We start from the raw sequence: 18,254 nt of genomic DNA, 5'->3' as shown, positions 1-18,254 counted from the left end.
TCCCTCAATCCCGTGCCTCCGTATTTTCTCCAATAGCCTACCACATGGAACCTTATCAAAGGCTTTACTGAGCCTTGGTGAGTTGTCATGTTGGGCCGAAGGGGCTGTTTCCACACTGTAGGCAATCTAATCTAATGTAATAACAGGGTGACCCCAGAACTGGACTTAGTATTCTAGAAGAGGCCTCACCAGTGTCGTGTACAGCCTCAGCATGACGCCCCAATTCCTATACTCAAAGGACTGATCAATAGGGCAGAGCATCAGCTAACATTTCTCTCTAATTGCAGTCCAAAGGCTTTTGCTGGAAAGTTAGAGCATGTGCACCCAAGGTAAACTCTAGATTGACCTTGCCTACGGTCACCAACTCGCACAGAGCATACAATCTGCTGTCTAAGGACAGTTTATCATGCTTTCAGCAGACTGGCAGGTCTCTGGGTCTGTGTAAGGATCACATTTTGGCAGAAAGAACAATGTGGAAAGCCTATTGAAATGAAAAATGCAACATTTTGTTGAGTAGCTTGATGCAAATCTAGTTCTTCATTGTTGCATGTTTACCTAAACACTTTGGCTGCACGTTAAATATTGTGGATCATGGGACAGTGACCTTTTTGTTGCTGATGCTTAAATGCACTTTGAGATTTTATAAGTGAGATTGAAACATTCCAGATTAAAGTGTTTTGTACATTAGTTTTGAACTAGTCCCTTACCTAATATTTATTTCATCATTTAGACGATATGAGGGTTTACTTGTATGTACAATTATGTTACCTTTGCTTATTGAATAAGAACCAGTCTCCTTCACTTTTTTCAGCTCTATCTTCTGTCAGAACCAAAGAGTAATTTTCTATACCTTACAGGTCCTATTCACAGCTTCAACACTCAAAGTATTTGATGCATTGAGTACACAGCATGGCTTAGACGTTTCAGAAGTTGCTCAGAGATTAGAGACCTCATTGGATGGGACAAAACACCTCTTAGATGCCTGTGTTTCCCTTCACTTGCTTGAAAAAGCCCCAGGCCCATCACAGAGTGAGTAAACCTTGTTCATGAGGTAATTCTGTGCTTAGTTCAAATGGTGGTCAGTGTAAATACTGTCCTTATTGGTCCTTTTGCTATTAGTTACTTGCTATATGAGTATATGCTGACCTAATGTTCTCTCTTTTTATCAAGCTTCGTGTGTGGGATAAATTTAGTTTGGATGCTTTACTGTGATGGAGATGTGAGTAATAACTAGGAATGAAGGAATTTGGTCTGCCTTGCTATCTTGTTTGCCATCACTCCAAAGGGTTATGCGTCTATGAAATTCAGTACTTCAGAGGATGGTAGTTGCTCAGTCACTGAATTTATTCAGGACTGTTAATTTTGTGGATTTTAACAGGATTAAGGAAAACTGGATAATGTAAGAATATGGAGATGGAGTAAAGTAACAGCCATCTTCTTTTTCCTGGGGCGAGCTTAAAAGGCCAAACTACCTGCTTTCTTATGTTCTTATTCTCTGCTCCTGTCAATTTATGTGTCACATTAACATTTACTATATTTTTAGCATTGCTCTGTCAAATCTGTGTTGGAATGTTTCCATGACAAAGATAAATATCCTTTCTATAATAGTGTGCAAATGGCACAGAACGCTGAATTGAGGTTTGAATATTTACCAGCAAAAAAGAAATTATAGTTAATTGCAATATAACAATAGACACGAGGAAGCTGGAAAAAACATGACTGAGCATATTGTTGTGTGAAAACTATACAATAAATCAAGCAACTCCTACGTCTCTCTCTTTCTTTCCGTTTTACTTCTGCAGTGTACAAGAACACACAACTAGCCAACACGTATCTGGTGTCAAGTAGTGAGAACTCTCTGCATGACTATATAATTTATGCTAATGACCACAGTTGGCCACATTTCACTCACCTTGCTTCAGCCATCAAAAAAGGTACTCACGGAACACAGGCTGATGACTTATTTCAGGTAAAATGTGTCTACAGAAGCTTCAGAAATAGTCAAGCAAATATTTTCTGATATTAGTCTTAGAGTATCATTGTGATATAACACTGATTTTTGTTAGTGTAGTGCCTTTAATGTAGTAGAATTCCAAGAGACATTATCTACAGAAATCCTGAAATGCCCATCCTAAAAACACTGCAAAGGTACCTGTACCACATGTATCATGGCAGTTGGAGAATGCAGGTCATCATTAGCTTCTAAAGTGAGTTAGGGATAAAAATAAATGCTTGTCTTTCCAGTCAATCACCCATTCCAAGAATAAATTGACAAAAAGCTAGCAGACTTCATTTATGCTCACTTCAGCTTCTTGACAAAGTTCACTATGTGTGCCAGAGCGCCCGTGGGGTAAAGCTTACTGTTGAAATAAAACCTGGCCTGTCTAATAGCATCAAAAGGCGTCAACTGAAAATGATGACCAAATCCAGCTTGTGTCAGGTTTCAATTCGTAAGGAATTGTACTTCGCCTTTTTGCAAGTTCATTGTTTCCTTTTGAAAAAGGAACCATGACTAGCCCATTTGATCTTGTTTGACTCTGCGGTGCAGCGCAGTGCATATAATGCCAAGATTACGCCTGGCCTGCTAAACAAAATGTACCACAACACTATTTTGAAGAAGAGTGATAGATTTGGGCCAATATTTATCCCTCAATCAACAAGCAAAAAGAAATACGAAAACAAATGCCACAAATTCTGAAAATCTGAAATAAAAACACAAAATCCTGGACAGAGCTAGTCAGATAGCAACAACGGAGAGAAAAGCAATGTTATCATTTAGTTTAAGTGTGAAAGAATGCATGCATTCACAGTAGGGAGAGAATTTCACCTGGATCTCGGCTTCTGTAATGACTTTACCACTGGACACTGCTCTAATCCTCGATACTCCATGTTTTCTGTCAATGCGTGTATATTTATTACTTTGCTGCTCTTTGTACTGACGTTTAGTAATTGACCTAAATTCAAAGTCACTTTTTAATATGTCACTTAACCTTAAGGCATTCTATCTACAGAATTCTGAACAAACACCATCTTTTATATCCGCAATCAACTGCCTTATCAAAGTGACAGGAAATGACACTGTCTTGGCATTTGATCTATCGTCATTTAAAACAGCTTGTGATTTAGGTATGAATTTTTAAATATTTAATTATGCAACATTTTCTTTTCCTCCCTATAAGTGATGTAATTCGTTATACGCTAGGCCGAAGGATAAGAAAACGTAGGCCACTGGGGTCCTTGAACCTCTGAAGTGTATTTGTAATAGCAAAATAAGATTATAGAATCCCTACAGTGCGGAAACAGGCCCTTTGGTCCCACAGGTCCACACCAACCCTTGGAGCATCCTACCCAGATCCATCCCCATCCCCCGATACCCCACCTCATCCACACACCTCTGAACACTACTAGCAATTTAGCATGGCCAATCCACCTAACCTGTACATCTTTGGGAAGAAATCGGAGCACCCAGAGGAAACCCACACAGACACGGGGTGAACATGTAAACTCCAATAGACAGTCACCCGAGGGTGGAATCGAACCTGGGTCCCTGGTGCTGTGAGGCAGTGGTGCTAACCACTGTTGTACCAGATGTGGTACCAGAGTTTCAATTTCACGTTATTTTGTTGCTCTTGGGATGTATGTGGCATTAGAAGTACAAAAGTATTGCTCATCCCTAGTGACCCTGAAAAAGTGGTGGTGTGAATTTTCGCTGTAGGTTTTGCGATGCCTGGTGTAAAACTGTAGTTTGACCCCCGATACATTGGCTCTGAGATTATATTTTAATTATACATGCAGACTAGTATCATTGGTCCAGTGTGTGCAATTTTCAATCCTACGTACTATCCTAAATCCTTGGTACCTGATAGAGGCTTATTTTCAATGTTCCCTCTAATTCTCTCATGTTGTATCCAGTTGCACTGCATAAATCCTCTTAAGATTGTTGTTGCACATATCTTAAAGCGACCACTTATTTTGTGTGGCTCGTGTATCTCCTATCTGGCAATTCTGGACAGTTGTACTCCAAATTCTCATTATCTGTGGAGAAAACAGAACATGCGGGCAACACTACTTTGACTGAGTCGCATGGTGGCTCAGTGGTTAGTACTGCTGCTTCATGGCGCGAGGGACCTGGGTTTGCTTCCACCCATAACCGACTGTCTGTGTGGAGTTTGCACATTCTCCCTGTGTCTGCGTGGGTCTGCTGCAGGTGCTCCGGTTTCCTCCCAATGTCCAGGGATGAGCAGCCTAGGTGAAAGGAAGTGCAGGGTTAGAGGGTTAAGGTAGCAGGGTGGGTCTGGGCGGCATGTGGTACCAGAGTTTCAATCTTATTTTGTTGCTTTTAGGATGTATGTCACACCACGTACGCCGCAGTGCCAAAACATATTACTCTTCAGAGTATCGGTGTGGACTCAGTGGGCCAAATGGCCTGCCTCCAAATCTGGAGGGGTTCTATGTAGCACTCTATCTACTGAAAAGGAATGTGCAATCAGGCCAGAAGTACCTATGGGGGCAAATAAAAAGACGGACCTGGATCCGACCATGCAAACCTGCGGATACTGAGGAGTGAGTGTATAGTTATACAGCTGTGCAGCCTAGAGGGAATGCTGCATTTGGTCATATGCACTTACAGTATCAAAACTACCAGCTGAGCCGCACAGCCCATGCAATAGAAATGAGCATTTGAGTAAATAGAATCTGAGTAGACAAGTGAAGATTTCAGAAAATTAATCTGAGAGCCAGAGGGATAATATTGAAGTGAAAACTACAGTGTTTGAGGGTGACTTTGAAGTGAGTAGTAAGGTGTTATAGCAATTAAGAGAGGAACATCTGAAGGTCTAAGTTTGAGCTCTTGCTATGACTGGCTTGCTCAGAGCAGTGGATGGATCTCAGGCTTGGATTCTAAGATTTTTGCTTTTTTGTTAGTCTTCGTAAGTTAGCATTGAATACAGTGCACAGCAGCAAGTCCTTTGGCCAAACCAGTTTGTGCCAGTGTTTGTGGTCACATCAAGCCTGTTCCCTTTTTTCCATATCTAAATTTACATTCATAAACACCATTCCCTTCTCCATCATATTCTTACCTTGCTTTTCCTTGAATTTGTCAATATTGTTTGCTTTAACCATGCCCTGTGGTAGTGAATCTTGCAGTCTCCCCACTGACTACAGAAAACATTTCAGGATTTGTTTTTGGATAGTCTTACTTTGTAACCTCCTATTTATTCTTGTAGGGAAGAACATATTCTTGCTTTCTTCACTGTATCAAAATATTTCACAATTTTAAAAACCTGTATTTGGCCACCTCTCAGCTATTATCAAGAGAGCATCCATGATGTTCAGCCAATCTGTGGTACATCTTTTGAAATGCAAATCAAATGGTTGGGAGATGAATCTTCACTCAGTGCAAAGGATAACAAAACAGATTCTGAGAAAGTCCACGATCTCTCATTGTTCATTTAGATATTAGACACATTGTCATCAATCATGACTGAAATTACTTTTTTCTTGCAGGAAACACAGGAGTTTTAGTGTATGCAATGGCGAATGCATATCAAGATATGACATTTGTCATATTTAATCAGCCACAAATGTTGGAAAAGATAAAGTGTTACCGCCCGCAAGGTCAAAGTCTCTGTCAAATTAATTTCAGAGAAGGTAACCATTAGCAACATTATTTGTGTTTGTTTTACTGTTGATTCAAGACTCACACTTTAGCCTTTTTCCTCGTGATTGGCTTGCATCTTGTGAATAAATTGAGAAACCTTGATAAAAGATTTAGAAAACTGAAATGAAGAGGATTGTAGTTCAGTTAGTTGAGTAAGGTTTTGGCAGTTGCCAGTTGTGAACAGCAAAAGGGACGTGCAGTTTGATATGATTTATCAGTGTTTGAGATGTTCAGCCTACATAGTGACATCGCACCAGCACTGAAATTCACATAACCACATTACTCACTTGTGTGATGGACAGAATGTCTCTTTGACATGACGGTAGCATCCTGTTAATGGCGAACACCACTGTGTTGTTACAGCATAGTCGCATTGTGAAACTGAAAGCCTCATCAGCACGTTTCCTCTTGTGGAGACATTAGAACTAGGGGACATAGCCTAAGAATCAGAGCTGTCCGTCTTAAAGCAGATGCAGACGTCCTCAGTGGAATTCTTTTCCCCACAAGGCTGGGTCGTTGAATTTATTCAAGGCTGAGGTAGATTCTTGATAGGGAAGGAAGTCGAGGTTATGGGTGCGGGCGTGAAAGTGGTGGTGAGACCGCAACTTACAGCAGGCCATGATCTGACTGAATGACGAAACAGACTCAAAGGGCCAAACTGCCTGTTCCAGCTGCCAAATTTTATAATCCTGCCTTCCTGTCCTGCAAACTGCTTGGCCGTTTGACCTTTTTTATCCTTTATTCATTCACAGTATGAGGGGCATTGCTGGCTAGGCAATGTTTTTTGCCCATCCCCAAATGCCCAGAGGACAGTTAAGATACAGCCACATTGCTGTGGGTCTGGAGTCACATGTAGACCAGAGCAGGTACGGATAGCAGTTTCCTTCCGTAAAGGACATTAGTGAACCAGATGGGTTATCCAACAATCGACAATGGATTCATTATCATTGTTAGATTCTTAATTCCAGATATTTTATTGAATTCAAATTCCACCATTATGTGGCGGGATTCGGACCCAGGTCCCCAGAATGTTACCTGGGTCTCTGGATTAACTGTCCAGTGGTGATGCAACCTCTCTGCAACCTTGACTGTTTTTGATGCTTTGGCTGAGGAACAAGTGTTGACAGAAGACCAGAAGATTTTTCAAATGAGCGTTAATGGTGAGGGATTTGACCAACCCTATCTGCTCAAAGTGGAGTGGTCAAATCCCTCACCATAATAATAATGTTTTAAAATTTATACTTTTTTTTGCTGCTGTTTCATCACTTCGATCTCCTGGTGTTCTGTTCCACTAATTCTGCCAGAGTCCAGCGCATCATAGTATGGCAAGAGATTTAGACAAGAGACTGCAATATTTGGTGTCATCTGCAACTTAATTTCCTGTAAGGGATTAAGTTGGCCTGTAGAAGCAAAAATGCAATGGATACTAGAAACATGAAGTAAAAACGTTGTACAGGAGAAGCTGTGGTTAACATCTGTGGAAACAGACCTGATATTTCAAGTCTAACAAGATTGTCTGGAATTGAATCATCTCGATTCAAAATTAACCCTGCTTCTCTATGCCGTAGAACAGTCAGACCTGAGATTTTGCAAAGGCCAATAGCTATCCTACAGGATATGTTAGATTTGTTCCCCCCCCCCCCCCCCCCCCCCCCAAAGTCAGGGGAGGGCAAGTTCTAGGTTTGTATAATGATATTCTATTTTAATATAGAACAAAAGCAAGACACTGTGAGCATTGAAATTTTAAAGTAAGAGCAGCAACTGCCAGAAACACCCCGCAGGCCAAGTAACATTTTGACACACCGATTTGCTCTGTTTATTTAAAGGAGACATCTTCAAAGACGACCTGCCAGAGGCAGATCTCTACATTCTCTCAAACATTCTCCATTGCTGGAATGAAGACGAATTTGATTTCATCTTAAGTAGGCTCTCTCAGAAGTGCAAACCAGGTAATAGAAAACTGCAGCATAAATCCTCTACAGCACAGTTTTTATTCTTCCTTCCTCTCGAGAAAATGCTCTGCCTACATTTGAATGTTTTATGAATCAGTTGGCAGTGAGGGTATCGAGTCAGCTGACCCTTGCACCTTTCCAGTTGCTCTTTATTTTTCAATTAATGAAGTTGATCAGAGCCTGTTCATTTCCAACACCGCTGACACACTGACTGCATTGTGTGTCATCTGCATTGCAGCAAATTAACACAGGAACGTGAGTAGGCCATTCAGCCTGTTGAGCCTGCCTTCATGGCTGATTGAATACTTCACTGCCTTTTACGAACCCCCTTACCAAGTTCTGTTTGACAATGCCAATCTACCATCTAAGGCAACAGGCTACAGACACAGGGGGAACACTGCTGACCTAATTCCTCTTCTGAACCATGAACGTCCAGGCATGAAAGTACTTAACTGTTCCCTAGTTGTTGCCAAGGACATGAATTTAAAATGAGTCACGTACCAGCCAGCAAGAAAATGAAGAACAATTTTTACTTATGTAACAAATGGTTTGGACCTGGAATGCATTGCCTGACAGTGTAGTGAACGCAGAGTCATTTGTAATGCTGCTTGGCCTGCTGTGTTCATCCAGCTTCACACTTTGTTATATTGGATTCTCCAGCATCTGCAGTTCCCATTATCGCAGAGTCATTTGTAGTTTTGAACAGGAAAGTGGAAAAGTGTCCTGGCACTAGTTGGAAAAGGGTGGGGGAGGGAAACTACCTGATTTGTTTCTTGCAGGCAACCAGCACAAATACAATGGGTTGAATGGCCTCCTTTCTGCATGGTAGCATTCCCTGATTAAAAGTTAGTTTAAAAGTGTTTAGTTTATGATATACTGTCACAATTCCAGTAGCAGAATTCCAAGGTCTTGTTTTCAGCGGCAGCAGCACAAGCCAAAGTGCCGATGGGATGGTAAGGTTGTTTATGTTCTCCGTATAAATCTTACCTCGTGCAGCAGAGACCCTCTTGTTTTCAGGGGCAGGTGTGTGGAGAGATCGTGAACCAGGAAGGAATTGATATATTCGGGCATTGACTAAATCCGAAACCCTACATGTGTACTGTCTGCCACATGTCCTCCTCCTCCTCTAACCAAAAAATAGACTGTGTGGAGGGTCGGTAATTAAGGCTTTTTTTAATCTCGTCTGGAAATCTAGAGCAGAGGGAATGGAAGCGAGAGCAGTTGCATGCTCCTCTTGCAGGATGCGAGAGGTAAAGGTCACTGCTGGTGCCCCCTCTGACGTCACCTGCGAGAAGTGCACCCAACTACAGCTCCTCACAAACTGTGTTAGGGCACTAGAGCTGGGTGAACTCCGGATCATTCTGGAGGCCGAGGGGATGATAGAGAGGATTTACAAGGAGGTGGTCACACCCAAGGTACAGGGAAAAGGTAGCTGGGTGACTGTCAGGAAGGGGAAAGGGAATAGGCAGACCGTGCAGATATCCCCTGTGGCCGTTCCCGTCCATAATAAGTATACTGTTTGTTGGTGGGGGGGTGGGAAATCTACCAGGGAAAGGACATAGTGGACAGGTCTCTGGCACTGAGCCTGGCCTTGTGGCACAGAGGGGAAGGGGGGAGAATAGGAGAGCAATTGTAGTTGGGGATTTGATTTTAAGAGCACAGACAGGCAGTTCTGTGGACGTGAAAGAGATGAAAGAATGGGATGTTGCCTCCCGGGTGCCAGGGTCCATGATGTCTTGGATCGTGTCTTCAAGATCCTTAAAGGGGAGGGTGAGCAACTAGCAGTCATGGTACACATCAGTACCAATGACATAGGTAGAAAAAGGACTGAAAATGTGAAAAATGAGTACAGGGAGTTAGGTCGAAAGCTGAAGTCCAGGACAAACAGGGTAGTTATCTCTGGGTTATACCAGTGCCACCTGATAATGAGGTGAGAATTGGGAGAGCGCGCAGCTAAGCAAGTGGCTACAGGGCTGGTGTAGCAGGGAGGGCTTCCATTATGTGGATAATTGGAGCACATACTGGGGAAGGTAGGACCTGTACAGTAAGGACAGGTTGCACCTGAACCGGAAGGGACAAACATCCTGGGAGGGAGGTTTGCTCGAGCTATGTGGGAAGGTTTAAACTAGTTTGGCGGGGGTGGGGAACCGGATTTATAATTCAGAGGATGAGGTATTCAGCCTTCCAACAGACACAACAGGGAATGAGGTGGCTTATAAAGAAATGCGGTCGCTGGAATGTATTGCAGGCACTGAGATGGTTTGAGGTGCCAGAAGCATCAGAAATAAGGTGGATGAACTTAGAGCATGGGTCAATATTTGGAACTACGATGTTGTGACCATTACAGAAACGTGGGTAACTCAGGGAGAGGAACGGATGTTGGAAATTTTGGGATTTAGATACTTTAAAAGAAATGGGGAGGGTGGTAAAAGAGGCGGGGGAGTAGCATTGCTAGTCAAGGCGAGTATGGCAGCTACTGAAAGGCAGTTCAAGAATGATATGTCTACAGAGTCAGTTTGAGTTGAGGTCCAGGACAAGAAAGGAGCAGTCACTTTGGGGTATTTTTCACAGACCCCCTAATAGTTTTTAGAGAAGTAGAGGAGCGGATTGGGAGGCAGATACGGGAAAGGTGCAGAAGCCACAGGGTTGTCATTGTGGGTGACTTGAACTTTCCAAATATTGATTGGAAACATTTTAGTTGTAATATTTTAGATGGCGTGGATTCAGTCCAGTGCTTTCAAGAAGGATCCCAGACACAGTATGTAGATAGACCAACTCGTGGGGAGGCCACTTTGGATTTGTTGCTTGGCAATGAACCGGGCCAAATGTAAGGAGAGTATTTTGGTGGTAGCAATCATACCTCTGTTCCTTTTACAATAATGGAAAAGGATAGGTACAAGCAGCAGGGTAAGGTTTAGAATTGGGGGAAGGGTAATTACCATTCTGTTAGGTAAGAACTGGGAAACGTAAAATGGGAACAGATACTGTCAGGGAAGAGCACTATTGAAATGTGGAGATTGTTTAAGGAATGCATACTGTGTGTGCTTGATATGTTTGTTCCTCACAGGCAGAGAAGCTGCGGCCGAGTGAGGGAGCCTTGGTTCTCAAGAGAGGTCAGACGACTGGTTAAGAGGAAGAAGGATGCTTATGTAAGGTTTAGGAAACAAGGAACAGAAAAAGCTCTAGACGGATACAAGTTATTCAGGAAGGAGCTGAAGAAAGAGCTTAGGAGCGCTATAAGGGGGCATGAGAAAACCTTGGCAGATAGGATCAAGGAAAATGCCAAGGCTTTTTACATGTGCATGAGGAATAAGAGAATGACCAGAGAAAGGGTCGGGCTGATCAAGGACTGTAAAGGGAATTTGTGTGCGGAGCCGAAAGAGAAAGGAGAGGTCCTTAATGAATACATCGGTATTCACAACTGAGAGGGACTTAGTTGTAAAGGAGGGCACTGTGAAACAGGCTGGTAGGCTAGAGTAGGTGGAAGTTAGTATGGAAGATGTGCTAGAAATTTTGAGGAAGTCAAAGATAGAGAAGTCCCCTGGGCCTGCTGGGATTTATCCAAGGATTCTATGGGAAGCGAGGGAAGAGATTGCAGGGCCTTTTGCGATGATCTTTTCATCCTCACTGTCCACGGGTATAGTGCCGGAAGATTGGAGAGAGGCAAACATTGTTCCCTTGTTCAAAAAAGGGAATAGAGATAACCCCGGAAAATACAGGCCAGTTAGTCTTATATCAGTGGTGGGCAAATTATTGGAAAGGGCTCTGAGAGACAGGATTTATGATCACTTGGACAGACACAGTTTGATTCATGATAGCATGGATTTGTGAGGGGTAGATCATGCCTCACAAACCTTATTGACCTCTTTGATGAGGTGACCAAATACGTGGATGAAGGTGGAGCAGTGGATGTGGTTTACATAGTTTTAAGTAAGGCATTTGATAAGGTCCCCCATGGTAGGCTCATGTAGAATGTAAGGAGGCATGGGAGAGGGGGAAATATGACAGATTGGATTCAGAACTGGCTGACCCTTTGAAGGCAAAGGGTGGTAGTGGATGGAAAATATTCAACATGGTGCTCAGTTATGAGTGGTGTACCACAAGGGTCGGCTCTGGGTACTCTTCTATTTGTGATTTTTGTACATGATTTGGATGAAGGAGTAGAAGGGTGGATTAGCAAGTTCGCAGATGATACAAAGGTGGGGGTCGCATTGTGGACAGTGCAGAGGGCTGTTCTAGGTTACAAAGGGACATTGATAGAATGCAGAGCTGGGCTGAGAAGTGGCAGGTGGAGTTTAACCCTGAAAAGTGTGAGATGATTCACTTTGGAAGAACAAACTTAAAAGCAGAATACAGGGTTAACGTAAAGATTCTTGGCAGTGTGGAGGAGCAGAGGGATCTTGAGGTTCATGTTCGCAGTTCCCTGAGAGTTGCCACCTCGGTGGGTAGAGTTGTTAAGAAGGCACATTGTGTGTTAGCTTTCATTAAATAGAGGGTTCGAGTTCAAGAGCCGTGAAGTTATGCTCCAGCTATACAAAAGCCTGGTTCGGCCACATCTGCAGTATTGTGTCCACTTCTAGTCACCTCATTACAGGAAAGATGTGGCGGCATTGGAAAAGGTGCAGTGGATATTTACCAGGATGTTGCCTGGAATGGAGGGAAGGTCTTACAAGGAAAGGTTGAGACAGCTAGGGCTTTTCTTTTTAGAATGACAAAGGTGACTTGATAGTGGTGTACAAAATGATCAGAGATATAGCTAGAGTGGACAGCCAGAGACTTTTTCCTTGGGTGGAGGCAGCTATTACGAAGGGGCATAGCTTTAAAGCAAGTGGAGGTAGATACAGGGGAAACGTCAGACGTAGGCTCTTCACTCAGAGAGTAGTTGGGCTGTGGAAAACATTGCCAGAGAGGGTAGTGGAGTCTGCCATGTTAGGGGCATTTAAGCGGCTATTAGATAGGCATATGGATGATAGTATAAGGTAGGGGTGGAGATTAGATAGACCTTACGATTAGGGTAAAAGTTCGGCACAACATCGTGGACCGAAGGGCCTGTACTTTGCTGTACTCTTTATGTTTCTAAAAAGCATTAGCATGTTTCATAAAATTAAGAGAGGTTTGCTTATGAAAAATCTGAGACCATTGAAAATGTAAGAGGGAAAAAAAATCTGACAGGCATTTTAACAAAGGAAATTGCAAAAACATATAGACAGAAAGGTAAAAGAAAAGGACAAACACTGAATATGAGAGGATTAAGCAAGAAGTATATGAAGGAATTTTGAAATGATACCCTGCTCTCTGAAGCAAAGTGTTGCCTTCTGAGTGTACTGAAAAATAAAATTTATAAAATCTGTGGCACAGAAAGGAGACCATTCAGTTTATCATGTTTGTGCTATCCATTGTAATCCCATTTTCCAGTTCTTAATTCATAACTCTGTAAATTTCAGCAGTTTTAAGTCCAAATCCAAGTTTTGTTTTCAATAATTTTTTTTGTCTCAGAGTGGATTCTTGGTCCCCCCCCCCCCAAAATGGAAGTATTTTCTTCTGAGCTCCCCTCACATCTTTCTCTCATTCACTTCAAATTTCTGTTCATGGTTATTGGAAATCTTGCCTAAGAGAAATAAAGACCTTCCTATCCACTGTCTATATGGCCGTCATCATTGTAAATACCTTCATTAACCCTCACCTCATTCTTTTCTGTTTCAAAGAAAATTGCTTCAGCTGATCAGTTTTTCCTGTTAACTAAAGTTCTCCATTTCTGCAAAAATTCCTGCTGGACTGATGTAATTTTTTTTAACCGTAGCTGCTGCTTTTATTTTGTTGTAGAGCAACTTGTTTATAATTAGTTCTCGTGCATAGTTACTGCGGCTCAGAAAGAGATTGTTGACTGTTCTGTCTGCGCCAGAAGAACATTAATCAAACAGATGTAGTTTTGTTGCCAGTAGTGCTAATAGGAGCTTTTTTTTAATCTCAGCTTTAATTAATCATATGTATAATCTTCATATGGTTGCATGTGAACTTCTCTCCAAATCATTAGCCCGGAGCTCTAGATTACTTGTCTAATGAGCTAACTACCATACCTTCCCTCTACTCCTGTGCACTATTATAGATTTGACTCGACAGATCTGACACTTTACAGGAAATTGAATTACTTTCAAATTTTGGAGATTGAGTGATTGCAGTACTGTGACTCTACCCATAAGTAAAATGTCGTACATTTTATTTAACCTTTCCATTCTGTTCTCATCGAAACGATTTGCAAAAATCTAAATTCAGGTGGAAAACCAACATCTATGCTCCACAGAATAGATGACAGCCATTCACTGTTTCATTTCTCAGGGCAATGTCTGTCCAGTCACAGTCAAACTGCCTGATCTTTCATTTAAACAAAGCTTGGCTGTTAACTTTCAGTCAGCATTAATGTGTCCAATTCTCCATGGCAGTGCCTTGACCAATCAGAGTTAACTTGCCAGCCAATCAGCATTTTTCTATCGTGAAATATAAATTTCTCTCCCGCTTCAATTTGTATTTGTTTGTGAAATATTCTGATGAGTGTAAGATGATAAGTTTTGACAATGTCATATTCAGCAATATTCAAAACTGAACAACCACATGATTAAATAATGTGCTCTTCTAATGGATTCAGACATAGCTTTCCAAATCCAGGACACAAACCTTATTTTAAAGTTATGTTCAAAACAGTGGTACATTTTAGAAGCTTTTTTATTACATCGAAGTGAAGTCAATGTACAATCCTTCTGCACAGCATGGGAAAGGCTTTCCAAATTGTTTCTCCCCTGAAGTAGGTCTGCCTGAGTTCTGCCGACCAGTTCCCACTTTGCACTTGATCTGAACAGATTTCTGGAAAGCATGTGAGGACTGTCTTCTGGCATTATATTTCCTATTTCAGTTGTTTCTTTGGGTAATTTCATAACCTGAAGCTGAGGAGTTTTTCATTAATATTTGTCTCTCTTTCTTTAACCAACAGCTACATTTTTAACCAGATTCTTTTATTCTCTGAGGTTACATAGCTGTTGTGGCATAGTCACCAGTTATTGTCCATTCCCATTTGCTCTTAGACTTAGTGAGCTGCTTGGCTATTTCAAAGGGTGGTTACAAGTTAACCACATTGCAGTGTATCTGCAATCATGTTTAGGACAACCTAGGTAAAAATGATAGATTTCCTTCCTTAAAGGGCAAGTTACAATAGTTTAATGGTCATCACTACTGTGACCAGTTTTCAGTTCCAGATTGTATTAAGTGACTTTACATTCAGTGTCCAGTTGAATGTTGGACCCTTGTTCTCAGACCATTTGCTTTAACATCTGGATACTAGTTGCCACTATAACACCATCTTGCCCATGTTCATCTACTTTCAACTTGTAGATGTTCATCGTCACAGCCTTAACTATTTTGTATTTTTCATGTTCCTCATATTCATTGGAAAATCGTTACATTATTCTGTTCTTTTTTCGATTTTCTTTGCTCTTACATTTTAAAGTGTCTTTGCATGTGAAACATTTTTTCCTTCACGTATTGCAAAATGTGATTTTTAATTTTCTGATTAAAGTGACCTAAAATATTTTCTGATTGATCAATTAGTTATGGAAGTTTAACTGATCAGTTAAGTTGTTCTGGATTTTTTTTTAAGGATGTGGTCTTCTACTGGTTGAGCATGTGCTGTATGATCAGAAGAACATGTCCAATAGAGCAGTGCTACAGTCCCTCAGCACATTTGTGCAGAGTAACAGAAGACAAAGGAGTGGGTCAGAGTACAGGAAGTTCCTGCATAATCATGGCTTTGCAAATATACAGATGAAGCACACTGAAATATTTCTGGATGCCATTTTGTGTATAAAGCAATAATCTCCTCCCTAAAATTTACCAATGAACATTGGTGCTTTTTCAAATGAGGAGCAAAATTAACTTGTTGATATGTTTCCATTAGTAGAGATGGACAGTAATGTTGGTCATAATTGTGGCAACATTGTAGTTTATGTAAATGAACTTTAATATTAAAGTGATTAGTTCATGTTTACAAAAGTAGATTTTAAATTGCAACTTTGCATTGTGTGCAACTTGAATGCTATATCAAACTTGAAGTAATACATATTACATGTATAAATCATTACGACCACCTTGAGTTGCTCAGAGTTATCCATTCATGATTTTAGAAGCATTATGTTGACTGCCTTGTTTGCTTATTTGCCTCTATCGAAAGGTGTTAAACTCCAGCCTCTGCTTGAGAAAATAAATGATGTTGAGACTGCATAGATGGAGTGCTTCATGGTAGGAAATGCTTTCACATCCAACTCATTTATATAAATGATGAAAAGCAGTGGACCCAGCACCGATAGACCACTGATCTGCTGTCGTCAATCCTGTTTGTTATTTCAAAAAAACCCAATCAGGTTAGTGAGACATGATTTCCCATGCACTTAGCCATCTATCCCTAATCAGTCCTTGCCTTTCAGGTAAATGTAAATGCTCCCCCTCAGAATTCCCTTCAACAACTTGCCCACCATCAATGTCGGGCTCATTGGTCTACAGTTCCTTGGTTTTTCCTCACCACCTTTCTGAAAGTGGCACCACATTAGTCAACCTCCAGTGTTCCAGCACCCCACCTGTGGCTATCAATGATATAAATATCTTAGCAAGAGGCCCAGCAATCGCTTCCCACAGACTTTTGGCGTACACCTGATCAGGTCATGGGGATTTATGTGTTTTAAATCGTTCTGTACCACCACCCCTCTAATATGGATATTTTGCAAGATGTTGCTATTCGTTACCCCCCATGTTCTAGATCTTCCATGTCCTCCACAATGAACACTGATGAAAAATACCCAGTTGGTATCTTCCTGATCTCCTGTGATACCATACATAGATGACCTTGCTGATCTTTAAAAGGTCCTATTTCCCTAGTTACCCTTTTGTCCTTAACATATTTATCATATCTCTTTGGATTCTCCTTCACCCTAATTAGCAAAGCTATTTCATGTTCCCTTTTTGCCCTCCTAGATTCCTTCTGAAGTATAGCCCTACTGCCTTGATACTCTTCTAAGGATTTATGCATTCTCTGCTGTCTATACCTGACATTTACTTCCTCCTTTTTCTTGACCCAAAGGCCAATTTCTTTAATCATCCATCATTCCCTACGCCCACGATGATTGCCTTTCACCTTAACAGGAACATACTGTCCCTGGACTATTGTTATCTCATTTTTGAAGGTTTCCCATTTTGCAGCCACCCATTTATCTGCAAACAACTGTCCCCATCAACTTTTGAAAGGTCTCACCTGTCACCAAAATTGGCCTTACTCCAATTGAGAACTTTTAAATCCAGTCAGCTAGCTTCTGGCAAGATGGTGGTAGGGTAAGCCCCTCCATTTGGAGCTCCACTCTGCTAGCCAGTCCTCTTTTTTTGACATTTTTTTCTCTCTTCCTCTGTAGTAATTCTAGCCTCCTCCACCCCGTTTTAACTAGCCATTTAAGGAGTCAGGTATGAACTGGGTCTTGACAGGGAACCACATGGTGGGAACTGAATGTGTGGGCTGTGTTTTGCATCCATGGCGGCAGATCAAGAGTGCACTGGCAAGAGCGGGCCGGTGAAGCAGGAGCTGGCGAGAGCAGGCCGGTGAGGCATCCGAGAGTGGGACTGCAGCAGTGGAAAAGAAAGTTAGATTCGTAAGTTATTTTTTCTCACCTCTTACTTTTAAGTTAATGTGAATGGCACCATGTATGTAGTTTTCACTGTATTTTTGTTAAATACACATGACAATAAATGATTCCATTCAGTCAATCTATCCTTTTCCATCACTATTTTAAAACTAACAGAAGTATGGTCGCTGGCCCCAAAGTGTCCCCCAACTGACACCTCAGTCATCTCTCCTGCCTTATTTCTCAAGTATGAGTCAAGTTTTGCACCTTCTCTTGTAGGTACATCCACATGCTGTGATCAGCAGCTATAACATTGATGCTTAACTATCTGCTGAAATGGCCAAGCAATCAAGACATTTCAAGCTCACTTAGGGATAGGCAACAAATGCTAACCTTGCCAATGTGGCTAACATCATATGAGAAAATAACATTTCAAAAGATCAGTGTCACAGTTTTTCATTTAGATTCCCCAATGTTTCTTTTACAAAGTGAAATCATGACCTACACCAGTAGTTGCAGCTGTTAAATCTGTTACTAGTGACTTTCTGAATGTTCTGTTAAAGAAACAGAGAGCTGACTCCAAATGTACAATGTACAGAGTATCTGGAACTTTGACACATAAATGGCCCCTACACATTTCCTTCCCCTCTGCCCAGAAATACCTTGGCTTTGAGTGGCACAGTGACTCAGTGGTCAGCACAGCTCTTTGCAGCACCAGGGACCCGGTTTGATTCCAGCCCCAGGTGACTTTGTAGAGTCTGAGCATTTTCCCTACATCTGTGTGGTCCCTTTGGAAGTGGTGCTGGGGAAACATCAGTTGAGCAAGAAAGTGGACACTTTGGTCACTCCCGTGTCAAAGTTACGACTGAGATGGAGGAACTGGGAGGATCTCCATCTCTGACTCTTCCCTTACTGGGCATCTCTGTTTGCATTTCTGGGGATAGACTGGCCACTATAAACCTACCGACTCCCACAGCTACCTGAGCTACA

General features: G+C 41.7%; 1 protein-coding gene across 3 annotated transcripts in view; it reads left to right on the top strand.

Moving 5' to 3' along the window:
• asmtl (acetylserotonin O-methyltransferase-like) overlaps nt 1-17,375 on the top strand; it is a 74,506-nt gene extending 57,131 nt beyond the window's left edge. For all 3 annotated transcript variants that reach the window (XM_059646803.1, XM_059646801.1, XM_059646802.1), the window contains exons 9-14: nt 858-1,029; nt 1,803-1,969; nt 3,012-3,126; nt 5,506-5,649; nt 7,486-7,608; nt 15,260-17,375. In XM_059646803.1, the coding sequence (XP_059502786.1) occupies nt 858-1,029; nt 1,803-1,969; nt 3,012-3,126; nt 5,506-5,649; nt 7,486-7,608; nt 15,260-15,474 (936 nt within the window). In that variant the 3' untranslated portion in view covers nt 15,475-17,375. The remainder of the gene's footprint in view (nt 1-857; nt 1,030-1,802; nt 1,970-3,011; nt 3,127-5,505; nt 5,650-7,485; nt 7,609-15,259) is intronic.
• Nucleotides 17,376-18,254: the final 879 nt, after the last annotated feature.

This window comes from Stegostoma tigrinum, chromosome 6, assembly GCF_030684315.1.
Source record: "Stegostoma tigrinum isolate sSteTig4 chromosome 6, sSteTig4.hap1, whole genome shotgun sequence".
In the NCBI taxonomy this organism is placed as follows: Eukaryota; Metazoa; Chordata; class Chondrichthyes; order Orectolobiformes; family Stegostomatidae; genus Stegostoma; species Stegostoma tigrinum.
This window is presented reverse-complemented; position numbering and strand designations above follow the sequence as displayed.